Source organism: Molothrus aeneus, chromosome 17, assembly GCF_037042795.1.
Source record: "Molothrus aeneus isolate 106 chromosome 17, BPBGC_Maene_1.0, whole genome shotgun sequence".
Taxonomy (NCBI): Eukaryota; Metazoa; Chordata; class Aves; order Passeriformes; family Icteridae; genus Molothrus; species Molothrus aeneus.
In genome coordinates this window covers 9,273,646-9,289,090 of record NC_089662.1, presented here as the reverse complement: position 1 = coordinate 9,289,090, position 15,445 = coordinate 9,273,646, and the positions used below count along the sequence as shown (strand labels likewise).

The window sequence follows — 15,445 nt, the reverse complement described above, 5'->3', positions numbered from 1 at the left end:
TTTCCCAACACTTGTGTGTACCAATAGCTAAGATGTACATGGAGGTGCAGAGGTTAGTCTGTAGCAGCAGCAGGGCATGTCTGCTTTGGGCTTTCACTCATTCCTTGGGAAAAAACCTCATCTTCAAAGGTTTTTATCTCTTTTTCTTTGTTTGTTTTGTTGTTTTGGGTTTTTTTAAATTCAAGGCTTTGCATGTTACAGTCCCAAATGAAGAACAAGGAGTGACATGACACACACTTTCAGAGTCACATGCACTTCATACCTGGAGGCACCATACGTTTGCGTTTGCGTGCTTTTCAAGTGTTTTCACCAAAGAAAACCAAAGGGGTGAGAGAAAGAAAAACAGGGGGGGAAGTTGGGGTGGAGGAGAGGGGGAAAGAAACAGAATAAAGAAAATTAGCATATGAACCAAGTGTGTCCCCAGGAGCAGATGCTGCGGCCAGGCTCACAGGTGGGCACAGGAGCATGGACTGAGCTGGCTCCTGCTGTGGCTGGCTCAGGAGCCATGGCACGCCCGTGTCACCCTTGGGGACACGCAGCTGGCACCTTGCTCTGAGAGCAAATGGGCACCGTGGGGCAGGGAAAGTGTGGGGGCCTCCCAGAGACCTTCCATGGGACATCCTCAGCTCCACCGGATGGGGACAGCCTGGGCAGGGCTGCTGAATGGGCAGGATGTGCCCATGGCTTTGGTTGTTTTAGTGAAGGCCAATTTATGATAGCAGTTCAGAGCAAGGACCTGCTCTCATGAGTGACAATAAGAGCAGATTTTTTTTTTCCCACTAAATCCAATGGCTGATGCAGAACAGGTTATTTATGATGTCTGGGTTCACTAACCCAAACCACACCTGCACACACAGAAGCCTTGTGCATATTTCAGAATTTGGTCCTGCCACACTTTTGATTTAAAGATGAAATCTGGGATTCTCTCAGAGGCCACCATATTTTCCCCCAGACAAATCTGAGTAGCTCTACTGCAGTGATTGGAGTGATGCTCTGGAGCCATGTGAGCTCCTCCAAGGCACTTGTAACAATTTTCTCATATCAAGCAGCCAAGCCTTTCCAGAGATGCTTGGGAAGAGAGATGAGCTAAAGGCACAGGCTCCTGCTATGAGGAATGAGCAGCTCACTGTTGAGCAGAGAGGATGCCAAGGTAGTGGTGACTGCAGATCATCCCCGGGCACCAGAGAGGGGATTTTGTGTTCCTCTAGCCCACTTCCACACCACACTGTGCATTGCAGCCACATGTCAGCAGCCACAGCCTTAAGGGGCTGCTGGGCTTAATGTGCTGCTGTGGCTGCAGCAGCATCAGCAGCAGCACTGGGCTGCCAGTGCCTGCCAGCTGGCCTGGGGAAGTGGGGAGGCAAGGAGAGATGGTCAGTGTGAGTGATGAAAGCTGCAGCCAGAACATACAGTTACTCCCTTTTTTTTTTAAAAAAAAAGAAAAATCCACTTAATTCATTTGACAGCATTCAAAATATAGTCAGAAGAGTTCACTGGTTTTTGGTAAAACAATTTCATGGAGGGCTGAATCCATTGGTGCACCCACAGCTCACTCGCCCAGGTGATGTCCATTTGATCTGAGCACAAACAGGAGCTGGGATTTAAGGGAGAAGCTGAGAGTCCAGAGAAATCCATTTCTAAGGAAGCCCAGGGTGACACCGCTGTGTGGGGCTGAGCAGCACCCACAGCAGCAGCCAGCAAAACGGCTACAACCCTGATACAAATCTGTCCTGGCTTTTTACTCAAGATAAGCTGGCTCTCCAAACTATTTTTTTCCCTCTTTCTCCTCCCCAGAGTTTCTATTTAGCCTTTTCTGGAGATCTTTAGCTCACACTTCTTCCTGCATATTAGCTCTGTGGAAATGCAGGTTCTAACGAGGGGGTTGTGTAACAGGTAATCAAAAGGGTGTCACTGCATGTCTGGCTGCATGGTAAGTTCAGTATTTCAAAGAGCAGTAAAATCTGGCAAAGTCCACTGAAAACAAGCCCTGAGTGCCTGCATTTTGCAGTGGATTTTGGGCCAAGCTCCATCCTCATCCTCTCCAGTAGCTGATCCCAGGCAGTGCTGCAAAGGTACAGCCATGAGGTCAGGTACTGGGAGGGAGAGTTTCAATGGGTGGGTTTAATGCTATTGGAAAACAGCTTTGTTCTGTTCTGTTGGGTTGTTGTTGTTGTTTTGGGTTTTTTTTTAGATAAAATCTTAAAGTTGGTTCATAAATTTCTAGGGGAAAAGCAACCAATCAGACACACGCTGGGAATGAATCCAATGAGAACTTACTGACCACAACAATGGGACTTCCAACAGGTTTTTATGATGGGTTAAGAGGCTGGCTGCTGTGTATGAATTACAGGCTAAAGCTTACCCCAGGAAATACATCCAGGCTGTCTGCCTGAGGGCTAGAAGGCACCAGTAACATGGGAAATCAGGGAGGGATTATTCCTGCAGTGGCACAGCCCAGTGCTGGGCCACAGCCCTGCATGGGAGCAGGGAGATGGGGCACGGGGAGCCCCATCACACCCAACAAAACCCCACAGAGCTACAGGAACATCTAAGAAACATATCCAACCATTCTACAAACACAGAGAGTCATGGATAGGCTCTAAAAATACACCAGGAAGGGGCACATGGCCCTGCCCAGGATACAGGGAGGTGTGGGGTGAAAATGAGTACAACATTTTGTATTTTAGCTTCTAAGGAAGCCACCAGGCCCAAAGGGAACATGAAGGATGCAGTGCTTCCCCATGTCCTGGAGGGCTGGGAGGCATGGCAGGGGACTCTGTCCCCAGCTCCATGAAGCTCCAAATCCCAGGAGGCTGTGAATTTCCACAGCACTGCTCTAACCTGTATGGTTTCACTTTAAAAACCTGCCTGGCTTTACTGCAGGTAGAGCAAGGCAGGTGGGTACTGCTAAAACCCGCTGGTGCTCAGCAGCCTCATCCATCATTGTTCCAACGTCATTCCCTGCTTGTGTCAACTCCCTGGGATGGATAAATGAGATACAAGAAATGGGAAAACGCTCCCTGAATCCCGAGTTAGTTTTCCTCCTCTTAGAGATAAAAAAGGAAAAGAAATGAAAGGAGGACCCAGGGAAAATGCACTTGGGAGAAGGCCAGGCTGGTCAAGGGTGGGAGAGAAGATTGCTGAAAGGCAGAAGGACCATTAGAGACCAGTTGGACCAGCAAGGAGAGCCTGAGAGGGCACAAGGAGCTGCAGGTAGGGTGAGGGTGGTGTTTACCTATGATCCAGGGCAGCTTGGAGGGAAGTCTTCACACCTGGGCACGGCAACTGTCACAACACAATGCAACTACCAGCAGGCGTGGAGAAATAAAGGTGAAAAGAAGAGCATGTACACACACAAAGACATGGGAAGAAAAAAGAAAACACAAAGCAACACGGAAATTAAAATCAAGTCAAAAAGAAAAACAATGAAAAAAATACAAAGCAAAAAAAAAACCTCCAAAAGCAAAAGCATATACCAGCCCTTAGGAACTCAAAATCAACTTTTCAACAAAAAAAAAAATTAAATAAATAAGCAAAATTATATATTCAGATAACAAAAATAACTATGGAGACAGTGGCATCACGAGGAAGGCAGTGGAGGAGGAAGCTGGAGGAGGAGGTACCTGTACATGGGGACGGTGACGGTGCGTTCGTAGTACTGCCAGGTGGAGTGCAGGTCTGTCCGGGACAGGTTGGTGGCATAAAATCTCCAAGCCGCCTGTGCAGGAGAAAATCCAGTGGGATTGTGCCCCCAGGCATGGCCAGAACCACCCCTGGGTTTATAAACCTCGACCAAGATCCAGTCCTATGGGATGGATCCAGCATTCTGCTTTCTCCTTGATTTGGTAAGGGACAAACGTGGGGTGGTGCCATGACACTCCTGACCATGGGTGCCCAGTTAAAAATGCTGCAGGTCCCAGGCATTCACTGCCAGGCCATGGTAAGGATGGGTGTTGTTGCCCATTAAGAAGTGAAAAATATGGAGAGAGAGGAGCAGGGGAATGTAAAATGACTAATTTCAATTCTCCAAGACGTACAACAAGGCAAGCCTTCTGCACGGACATCTGTTCTTGTGAAGAAAACGCTCCCAACTGTACCTTTATATCAGGATAAATATTCTCTTTGGGGAGAAAAAAGGGTGAAAACAGACTGTCCTAATGCATTTGTCTTGCTGAGCTGGCTGCTTGCTGAATTTCATCCCTTTTCTCTCTAGATTCCCTACCACATATGCTGTTTTCCCATAGCTGATTTCCTGGCATTTATTCCCAGACCAAACCAGTCACCAGCTGCTGTCTCGCACCTTACACACACAGCCCCATTTGTCTCCTCCCCAGCTTCTAAAAGTCTATGAAGCCCCCTAAAACCAGGATGGTGTCGTCACAAGGCTCCATGGATGTGACCCTCACCTGGATCAGGCCCGCTGCTGGGTTTCGCCTCTTCTCAAAGTGTTTTTGTCGATGCTGCTCTTGAACCTTCAGAGCAAATCCTGAACCCAAGATGCCCTGGGGAAGAGAACAAAATTTGCCACTAGCAGTGGTTTAGTTAAGCTTCCACTTAAAAATTATGGCTAGCTTTCCCTCCAAAGGTTTTTTCCTGGCTCATTTTTGATTCAAACTTAGAAGAAGGAGGGAGGCTCCATTCTGGTAGTCATGGCATACACTCTCCAAGGGGCAGCAGATTTTGCTGGCACTCACTGGAATTGCAAGTTTTCCCAAACTACCTCCAGTCAACTGATAAAATACAAAAGAACCCCAGCATGCTGGCTTTCAGCAGATTACCCCCACAGGAATCCTGATCCTGCAACACATTGAAATGCACTGCCAAAGGGACAGGGGGAATTTGCTGAAATGGTGTAATCACAGAATAACAGACTGGTTTGGGTTGGAAGGGACCTTAAAGCTCACCTCATTCCAACCCCCTGCCATGGGCAGGGACACCTTCCACTAGGTCAGGTTGCTCCAAGCCCCATCCAGCCTGGCCTTGATGGGGCAGCCACAGTTTCTCTGGGCAACCTGTGCCAGTGTCTCACCACTCTCACAGGAAAGTATTTCTTCCTAATATCCAATCTAAACCTACCCTCTTTCATCTTAAAGCCATTAATTACCCCAAGGAACAGCCTTCTGGGGAAAAATAAAGTTTTTTATTGCTTCCATAAATATTTGTGCAGAGCCAAATCTAGAGCTCCCATCCTCTTTGCTCGTGCACACAATTCCCAAGTTGTGGATATTCAAAGAGGCTTTCCATTTTTCTCCCTCATTTTCTGACTCAAAAGCCACAGAGCATTACAGTCAGGAAGTCTGAGTGCATGACATTGTAGCTGTTAGAGTACCACCAGCTCCAGGGGCTGGGGACAAGGCCCAGGTGAGCTCAGCACCCACTTACAGCAGGAAGGGCGAAGAAGGAGACGCCGATGAGTGTGAAGGTCGCCGCCAGCAGCCGCCCGTTCCAGGTCTGTGGATACTTGTCCCCGTAGCCAATGGTGGTGAGAGTGATCTGCAGGGAGGAGATCAGTGCCCAACCCTTGGTCAGACAGCCTTAAAACTGAAACAACACAGCCAAAACTCCCACAACAGCCGAGTGGCACATGGAGGAGCTGGGTCACTGCTTGCCCTGAGCAGTGCGAGGCACGGTGCAGCTTGGGGAGCTGGGGCACCAGCAGGGATGGGCAGCTCCATGAGATGCAGAGATACCCTGACACCCCCCCTGTTCACGTGCTGGTTCCACACCAGTTGGGAGCATTTTGGTGCCTTTTGCTGTCACAGAGAGAGCTGCCATCTGGTGCAGAGGCTGGCGGCAGCTCGGAACCTCCCCCAGGAGGGGTTGTGCCTTCGGCAGGGGAAGCGAACCAGCTCTGTTCCCCCAAACTCCCTCTCAGCAGCTGAGGAAAGCTATTGGCATGCACAAAGATCTGCTGCTGTTTATTCCCAACCTTCCCAGCAGTGCCCATCAGCTGGTCTCCACTCCCCTATTTAACAACAGCCTGTTAGGCTGAGAGGATGAATTACGGCTCCTTCACACCACCTCATTTAGAGATGGGTTTTGTGTTATTGCAATGCACCAGGAGAGAGCTGGCAAGCTGCTGTCTGTATTTTAGGGAAGGACCTGAGAGATTTGTTGGAGACAGAGCCCCCTGAATTCCAGACTGCAGGGGAAGGCACTTTTTCCCACTTCAGTCCATGGACATCACCAGTGGGAAATACTGGCTATTCCCCCAAGGCTTCCAAGAGGATTTGGAGAGCCTGGGCTGGCAGCAAAGGCAGAGAGGGATGGCCTGATTAGAAACATCTTTGAGACTTGTCTTCCCAAAGGCTGTCCCTGTCACACATGGACAGTGCTGGCCCCAGGGATGGGAGCTAACATCATGCTGATGTGGCATTGGAAACATGCATTCCATTTAGAGTAAAAAATCACTTTTACACAAATGGCAGTAGGATCCCAAAGTGCCTTTTAATTGGGCCCACTAAAAGCCTTATCAATTAGATGCTACTTTGACCAAGCGGTTAAAAAATGCATCAATGTGGCTAATCCTTACTGAAACACAGAGTCGGAGCAAGGCTCTCTCCATAATCACTGCAAAGCTGGTTTGCAATATTTTTGTCATTTCTACAGACAACAGGAAGTGTTGGATACACTAAGATTAACCAAGGGATGAGCTTCTGAACCTGAAATTTGGTTTGTCCCATCTTTCAACATCTGCCCATATTGGATCCATGAGCTGGACTCTGACAAAAACTGTTTCTTTTAATGAAGCTCAATTTTTATTCTGAACTTCTCAGTGGCAAAACAGTCTCAGAAGCAGAAGGGATAAATCTGCCCATGGTCCTCCCCAGACTGAGCTCTAATCTGGGCTGTCACTTTTCCTTCATTGTTTATTTTCTCGTTATGTCAAATTGGGCTTTGTTTTTATTTTTCTGTCCTAACTAAGGGGCTTGAAAAGCAATTTACTGCCTCTTTCCCTTTGTTGAAATGGAGGAGCTGCTTGATCAGCCGATTCCTCCCCAAGCCTGTTATTGGGATTTGATCAGATCGGGGATTTTCATTACATGCTTTGTAATCAAGGCCAAACTAGTGATGGAGCAGAAGAACAATAACGCAAGAAGATTAGAATGTCATTAATTCTCTCTTTGTTAATCGGGTAATCCAATAAGTCACGTGCACACACACAGGCACAGCAAACCACAAGTACTGCCCTTTCAGCAGAAATGTGACGGGGAATGCTTGCCCCACTGGAGCCTTTCTGCTACTTAGGCCCTATTAATTTTATGAAATTTATTCCAGCATATTCAACAGTGCCTTGCCCAAGTGCAATTTAAATAATTAAAGGGCAGCAATAGCTGTCAAAACAATGATCAAAGCACCCCATGGTGTGGGATCTCTCTCTGACCTGCCTCTGTCACAACAGAGCTCAATCCCATGACTGGGAGCGCACCAGTTCTCAGTTCCCCTGCAGCTCCAGCCAGTTCAGAAATGTGATCCCACAACAATTTCTATGAGGTTTATGTAAGAAAAAGGGCTAAATGGAACAGCCTGAGCCCATTTAATAAAAATGTTAACTAAGCACTCTCTAAGTCGATACCTCACGTAAGTGATAGAAGATGGAGGGTTAATGGACATTTTATTTTAATAACCAGCAGCTGCTCTATGGAAATTACTTACCAGACCCCACCAGAGTGCATCTGCGTATGTATCAAAGTGCTCATTTTCTCCCTTCTCGGCCAAGTACACCAGGAAAGAGGCCAGGATGAGGCACAGGAAGCCAATATACCAGGCAGTAATCAGCTCCTGTGAGATCATTAAGAGAAAGAAGAGAATTGCAGTCCTGGTGCTCATCTCCAAACACTGAGTTTCTTGCTTGCTGCTGGATCTGAACTTTCCTTTCACTTGTTTAGGGTTTGGGGTTTTGGCTGGAGATCAGTGATGGCACTTTCTGTGATGGGACCATGGCTCTGCCCGGTCTGAAGATCAAATTATCCAAACACACACAGCAAATGGAGAATTGAGTGTTAAGAGCTCCATTATTGCAAGAACTGGAACTGAGACTTAAAAAACTCTGATAACTCCCCAGTTCACACAGGGAAGCGGAGTTGGAACCCCCAGATCTCTGGAGATTCTACTTAGGGCAGGTCCAATCCACTAAAGGAGGAGCTGTAAAGTTGTGGTCTGGATGGACTATTCCCCGAATTTTAATTCAGAATTCACAGGAGTGATTATTTTTGGATTAGGTTAGTGCAAGGGTGGACAAAGGAGACACAAAAATTTCCTGTGATTTTTACACAGTGCTGGAGAAGCTGGCTAAGCTTCTCTGGGGAAAAGAAAGTGAAGGAAGCAGGAGAAGTGTTAAAATCATAAATAAAGCATCAGGAAGCAAAAAGCTAACAACAACCTCTTCCCAAACTGATGCCCTTACACCAGGGATTGGTTCCATGACTGGAATCTCTCTCTCCCTTCCCTCCTTGACTGGTGGAGCACTCCATCAAACCTTGTGTCTCTGCCTGTGTCACTCCCCTGTGTCCCTACAGTGTCCTTCCAACTCCCCAGGCCTGGAAGAGCTTTGGGATGGAGAGCTGAACCAAAGCAGTGTCCGTGGTGGGGAGAACACAAAGAGCAGCTCCACGTCCCTGCCAGGGCCTTGCTCACCTTGCTGTGTGCGTAGACCACGGAGCCCAGGAGCTTCCAGGTGCCGCCGCGCCGGTCCATGCGGATCATGCGCAGGATCTGCAGGAACCTCAGACTCCTGAGGGCTGAGGTGGCAAACACATTCCCCTGGGAGCCCGCTGCCAGCACGGCGATGGATGCAATCAGCACCATGATGTCTGTGGGAACACAGGCCAGGGAAAGCTGAGGAAGCGCTGCCAGATCAGAAAACAGGCAACCCCGCGAGGAAGGGAGGAATGATGAGGAGGACTCCATGAAATCAGAAGGTTAATTAATTACTTTATTGTACTAGATTATTCTATACTATATTACACTATATTACACTACATCTAAACTGAAAGTGCACAAGCACTCAACTGAACAAAATCTCATGACTGTCTGCTGGCCAACAGTCTGGACACATGCTTGGTCCTGATAGGCCAAGGAAACAAAACACCATCACTTTGGGTAAACAATCTCCACATTGCATTCTACTTTGGTACAACACAGGAGCAGGGAACAATAATGAGGAGGACTCCATGATATCAGAAGGCTAATTAATTATTTTATTATACTGTATTATTCTATGCTATATTACACTACATCTAAACTGAAACTGCAGAAACACCCAACTGAACAAAATCTCATGATTGTCTCCTGACCAACAGTCTGGACACACACTTGGCCCTGATAGGCCAAGGAAACAAAACACCATCACTTTGGGCAAACAATCTCCACATTGCATTCTACTTTGGCACCACACAGGAGCAGCAAATGAGATAAGAATTGTTTTGATCATTCTCTTCTCTGCTTCTCTCACTGCTTCTCTCAGGTTCAGAGAATGTGAATTCCACACTGCCAGATCAATACCAAAGGGAAAGGTGTTGCCACTGCCTTGGGCTGTGTGTGACAGGGGTCCCCTACACTTGTGTCCCCTGCTGGAAGGACACAGTACTAATTTGAAACTGGATGAAAGCAGCCACTGCACACCTTGTGGGAACATCCTGGTTTCCTTCTCCATGGTCATCATTCCCATAGAAAATGGGTCAAATGCTGCAAATGGATTTTGATCTGATTCAGTGTTAACATTGGATTAAATCCTTGCCAAAGGCTCCTTCTTTTATTAGCCATAGCTGCCTGTTACACAGAGCAGGGAATTCCCCCATCTAAACTGGGAATGAAAATCCATACATACTCCATAGTAATCCTAAGGTGCTTAAGGACAAAGTCCAAGAAATTGGTCAAGAAAAAAGTCTTCCTCAATACATATCAAAGACCCCATAAACTTCCCTCTTCTCTGATTTGCTACACAAATTTTATAGGAGTGTTTTTCTGTGGAATAAACTGAAATCCTGCAGATGACCATTGCCAGCTCCCAAAGGCAGCCTCCGTAGTGAAGGGCAAGGCCACTCTGTCCATTTCTAGTCCCAGAAAATATCACTGCTGTGCCCAGATGGCCCCTCTCACAGGAGACTCACTGAGTGCTTTACAAACAATAATTAATTAAGTCTCACAGCTCCCTTGTGAGGCAGCTCATCAGCACCAGGGAAGGCAAAGTGAGACACGGAGTCTCAATGACTTGGGAACAATTTGGTGTGGAGGTTGGACACAGGATTGCAGGATTCCAGTTCCTGTGCTCAGCTTCTCCTGGCTAAACCCTGCTTCTGTGGCTGTGGCCAGCTGTCAGTGACACTTGAGGTATACAGGGCACTGCATGGCTCCCAGGCCAGCAGACAACAGGGAGAGCCCTGTGACAAATAACAAAAAGCATTGCCATGGATTAGGACTCCTGCCTTTGGGGTTTTTTCCCTTTCTCAAGGTGACCATGAAGCAGCTGAAATTTAACCCCCAAAACACATGCAAGACACTGGAGCACCATGCAAGCCAGTGCTTGGAATGTCCACCCTGGGCTGGGGAATCTCAAGCAGGGGCTCAGCTCTTACCAATGACACAGAAAGGCTTGCGGGCAAATTTCAAGCGTCCCCTCCAGCCCCGGTAGCGGCAGCAGCAGCCGGCGGCCCAGATCCGCACAAAGTACTCCACCCCAAACACCACGATGGTGACAATTTCCTGCAAGCAGGACAGTGACATTAGCGGGGGGAAAAGGATGGTGGAGAGCACATTCTAGAATCCAGGACAAACCCACGGCCTCGGAAAAACGCTCCTCAGAAAACACAGCACTGAGCAGTCTGCGCCGCTTGACAGAGAGCCCAGGCTGGAGAGATCACCAGATCTCTGCTTCTGTGTCTTCCCTCCCCCTCCCCAGCGTGGTGAGAGGTGCTGCACGTTGTAGTCATGAATTGGAGTTTTACACCTCCTCACATTGTGCTTGCTCCCCCATCACAGGACTGATGAACACCTCGTTGTCTCCCTACCACCAATCTCCAGGACTCAACTCAGTTAATGCAGAGGGAAGAGCAGAGATGGGGATCACTGAACCTAATCCTAGAGGAGGACAAAAGGGGATTTCAGCTTTTTCCCTAGAAAACTGGCTGGTTGCCTGTGTGTGCTGGGAGATCTGGTGCAGGCATGCTGTAGATCCTCCATCCCTTGGTGTCACACGAGCTCTTTTCATCTCTTTCCATCTCCACCTGAATATCCTGTGCATGCTCCCTTCCCTCTGAGATCTTGTCTCACCTTTCTCATGTGTCAAACCCAGTGAAGCCCTCATTAGTCTGGATCACCTTTTGATTTGATGTAGGGCAGAAATAGGGAAGAGGAAAACAGATAAAAGGAGAGGAAACAGGTGAATCCAGCAACCCCAGACTTTTAATTTTATTTTTTTTTCCCATTTCTGACCCACAGGCCCAAGTGGTCCTCTTCTCACAAGGGACAGTTTAAATTCTTGCCTGAAACACCTCCAGTCTCAGGAGTTTTTGTGGTTTTGACCTTATTTTAATACCTCACTGTCAGCCCCCACTTACCAGGATATAAAGAGCCCCTTCTGAGCTGTTCTGGTACTCATCAATGGTGGAAAAGACAGACAGCACCAGGCAGGAGAAGACTAGTAGAAAACTAAAGAACACAAAAAGGGAGAGAGAGAGAGAGAGAGAGAAGGTCAGTCTTAATGGCAGTAAATTTTCATATTCATCCAATGAACTCAGAGAGCAATTTTGAATATATTTCTCTCTGACTTTTTATTGCACAGCTGCTACACCACCATGTAAAAAGGGTAAGTCAAGCCCAGTTTTGCTAACTGGAAGGGTTATTTGTGGATGGACCCACTGGACTATCCCCAGTTTGGCCAGTGCCAATCCAGTTCCCCTTCCAGCTGGCTGCTCTGATCACTTCTGACATTTTTGTCCCCAAAAAAGTGTCAGCTCTTTCAGCAACACACATCCAAAAGCACCCAAATGAGCAGGGACATTTCTAACTGGGATCAGAGGGGAGCAGACTGGCTGAGGACCAGGAGCGTGGCCTGAGAGCATGGGCTCTACTTATGCATTTACATCCACAAAAACTCTCACAGAAGTGGTGCTGCAATTCTTGCCAGAGGAGGACATTTTTGGGTGGATTTAGTGTTCCTTTCTCAGGCAGGTACTCCACATTAACTCCCCGCTGTCTGGAAAGACTGGTGATTTTTTGGGTTTGCTGAGCATCACTGGGAGGTGGGTGGTTGTTACTCTGCTCTTCTCTGGCCAGACATGGGACAGAAGAGCAGTTTGATCCAGCCCAAGGGAATGTGATTTTGGTGCTGTTGGCACTGGGGAGGGAGCTGGGCTGCTCTCTGTCCCCAAAAGCTGTGGAGATACAGCCTTGGCATCATCTCTCTCAGTGTCTAATTTACCACAGAACCAGGGAGATGCTCAAACCCCAGCTCTGACAGCTCCATCCCAAGAGCAGCCTGGGCAGTGCCACCCCAGGCTGTCACTCACTGCCTGCCCCCACCAAGGCTGCCCAGTGCTGATGCAATTTAAAGGGCACAGGATGAGTGACAGGAGCTCGGCTCTCTCCTGACACTCAGCGCCTGAATCCGCAGCTGCTGAGGTGTCCTGGCATCTGCTCAAGGATGGAGGCTGCCACCCCTGCCCACTACTGGCTCCAACAAAAGCAGGGAAATTAATTTACTCAGGATCGATTTACTAATACAATAAAGTAGGCCAGTGCAAGGAGAAACTAAAAGCTGCATTCTTTAAGAGCATTAAATAATTCATCTGTCTGACTTTGTCTCACATTCCTACCAACTGCATTGTGAATATTTATAAGGTTTGGTTCTGCTGGTGGGGGCTGCTGCTTTTTGGTGAATAAAGAAAAGGAGTTTCACACCACCAGGTCGTGCTTGTGGCTTTGCAGTGACCATTAATGTCACAGTAACAAGTAAAAATAGGGAGATTTGCAGTATTTATTTGAACCACAGGCTGAAACGTGGTGATGAGGAAGAGACTGCTGGAGGTGAAGGACCTTCAGAGCCATCTCAGCCAAGGCTGAGCTTTATCAGCCACAAGATGAATCCAGCACCAAGCAGGTATTGCCTGGTTTCTCACTGCAAGTTTCCCCTTTTTACATCAGATTTGGTGTGCAGACAATTGAAACAGCCTCAGGAGAGTAAGAAAACCTCACTTGCAATCCCACTCACAATGTCACTCAATGTCTTGTAGGTCCCACTTCAATATCTTTTCTCCCCAAGCTGGTCTCTTAAAACCCTTGCCATAAACAACCCCACCACAACCTGCCCTGCTGTCAGATGGGCTCCATCCATCCATCCATCCATCCATCCATCCATCCATCCATCCATCCATCCATCCATCCATCCATCCATCCATCCATCCATCCATCCATCCCCACATTTTCCAGATTGCTGGGGCCATGCCCTGGGAGCTGGAGAAGGGTCCCACTGCTGCCCACACCATGGCAGGGGGAGCAGAATCCCACACTCCAGAAGGAAAGGAGCTGCAACTAGGCTGCTGCACTCCTGGAATGGCCCAGATTTTGCTGCAAACTTCTATGCTGAAGCAAGAAACAAATGAATAATCAATGAGAGAAGAAAGAGGGAAAACAAACAAACAAACAAACAAACAAAAATATAATGGAAAGGGATCAAGGGAAAAGGGAATTCTACATTTTCTGATTAAAGAAGTAGAATGTGAGCTGTATTTATTTTTGTGACCAAACATCACTGTAAAGTGCCTGAGGAAGGGTTGAAAGCAAAATGTCAATATCAGAGCAGGCTTGCACACTGTGTTTGCTCAGTTGATCACCTTGGATAGATCCAGAATAAAGTCAGTATCAATTCATGAGTCCTGGCAGGGACACATATCACAAAAAAAATGAGGATTCCTGTATGTGTAAGCTGACAGATATTGATAAGAGAGGGGGGAAAAAAGGAATAGAAATTGCTTTACCACTTCAAATCCCGAGGATGGATTGTGCAAGCTGTGGTTATGGGGAGAGCTGGGGCAGCTCCAGGTGTCACTGGAGCACTTGGACACCTGGGTGCTGCTTCTCCCCCTTCCAGCACATCCCTGCAGCCTCCTCCCCAGCCTCTCTGTGCTCCTCAGCTCCCCAGGGCCAGCTCAGAGCTGCTGCAATTTCCACTCTGGGCTCCCCAGGGCTTCCATTGCCAGGGAGACCTGATGCAGATCAGGCTGGCAGGGCCAGCATTAATTACAGCTCTGCTGAGCACAGGAGGCAGCAGGGAATGCACCAGCTCGTCCAGCAGAGCATGGGAGATCCATGGCCAAACCCCACAGGGACAAAACCTGCCCTGGCTCAGCCCCAACAGGTAAGGGATCTCCTTGTCCCAGCCAGCAGGTAAGGAGCAGTGCTGCCAGCAAGGGATGCAGGCTCTGGATCAGCACAGGATGAGCTGCACACACATCCCAAAATAGCTGCACAGTGATGCAGCTCCTCTGCCTGAGCATGTGGATATCCTGTGCATGCTCCCTTCCCCCTGAGATCTGGTCTCACCTTTCTCATGTGTCAAACCCAGTGAAGCCCTCATTAGTCTGGATCACCTTTTGATTTGATGTAGGGCAGGAATGGGGAAGAGGAAAACAGACAAAAGGAGAGGAGACAGGTGAATCCAGCAACCCCGGATTTTTAAAAATTTTTTCTCCTATTTCTGACCCACAGGCCCAAGTGCTCCTCTTCTCACAAGGGACAGTTTAAATTCTTGCCTGAAACACCTCCAGTCTCAGGAGTTTTTGTGGTTTTGACCTTATTTTAATACCTCCTGCCAGACCCCACTTACCAGGACGTAAAGGGCCCCTTCTGAGCTGTTCTGGTACTCAATCCCCCCCACCAGCCTCTGGGGGGCTGCAAAAGGAGACTCAGAGAATGGCACCTTTGTGCAAGGAAGCTGCATTTGGGGGGTTGAGGCTCCTGGGAGGCCTTGAGGGACCTGCAGAGGGGTGGAAGAGGGAAGCTCAGAGGGACGTGCACATCGGGGCATGTGTCCTCTGAGCTGCCACAGAGGGAGGGCACGGGGGAACAGGAAGCTGCACTCTGCTTTAATTCCACCTAATCCACCCAGACAGATCAGGAAAGGGCTTCAGATAATAATGGATAGCTAAGGAAAGGGAAACAAGCCAATAAATAGTGTAGCAGTTGGGATGAATCTAATTTTTGAAGCTACATATCTAATGAAAGTAAATTACGTCTGCAGCCTGACTCTGGGAAATGTTAGTTTGCAATAGGGAACGTTAATTAGGTCCCATCTAATGATTTTTTACATTAAAGATGCCAATTCTGCTTGGAACATTGGAGAAGACACTGTCCTCCTCCTGAGCAGACAGGTCCTGCCCAATGCATGGCTGGAGTCAGCACCCAGCATCCCCAAAACTTGGGGCAGCATTCAGGGTGGTTTGGGACC

General features: G+C 48.1%; 1 protein-coding gene across 4 annotated transcripts in view; it reads right to left on the bottom strand.

The window, feature by feature from the left end:
- KCNQ2 (potassium voltage-gated channel subfamily Q member 2) overlaps positions 1-15,445 on the bottom strand; it is a 75,043-nt gene that overhangs the window by 39,680 nt on the left and 19,918 nt on the right. For 2 of the 4 annotated variants that reach the window (XM_066561589.1, XM_066561590.1), the window contains exons 2-9: positions 11,559-11,649; positions 10,578-10,704; positions 8,638-8,813; positions 7,657-7,782; positions 5,383-5,493; positions 4,407-4,502; positions 3,624-3,718; positions 263-292 (exon numbers count right to left, since the gene is read on the bottom strand). In XM_066561589.1, coding sequence (XP_066417686.1) covers positions 263-292; positions 3,624-3,718; positions 4,407-4,502; positions 5,383-5,493; positions 7,657-7,782; positions 8,638-8,813; positions 10,578-10,704; positions 11,559-11,649 — 852 coding nt within the window. The remainder of the gene's footprint in view (positions 1-262; positions 293-3,623; positions 3,719-4,406; positions 4,503-5,382; positions 5,494-7,656; positions 7,783-8,637; positions 8,814-10,577; positions 10,705-11,558; positions 11,650-15,445) is intronic. The other 2 variants (XM_066561593.1, XM_066561592.1) reach the window with 1 other exon arrangement.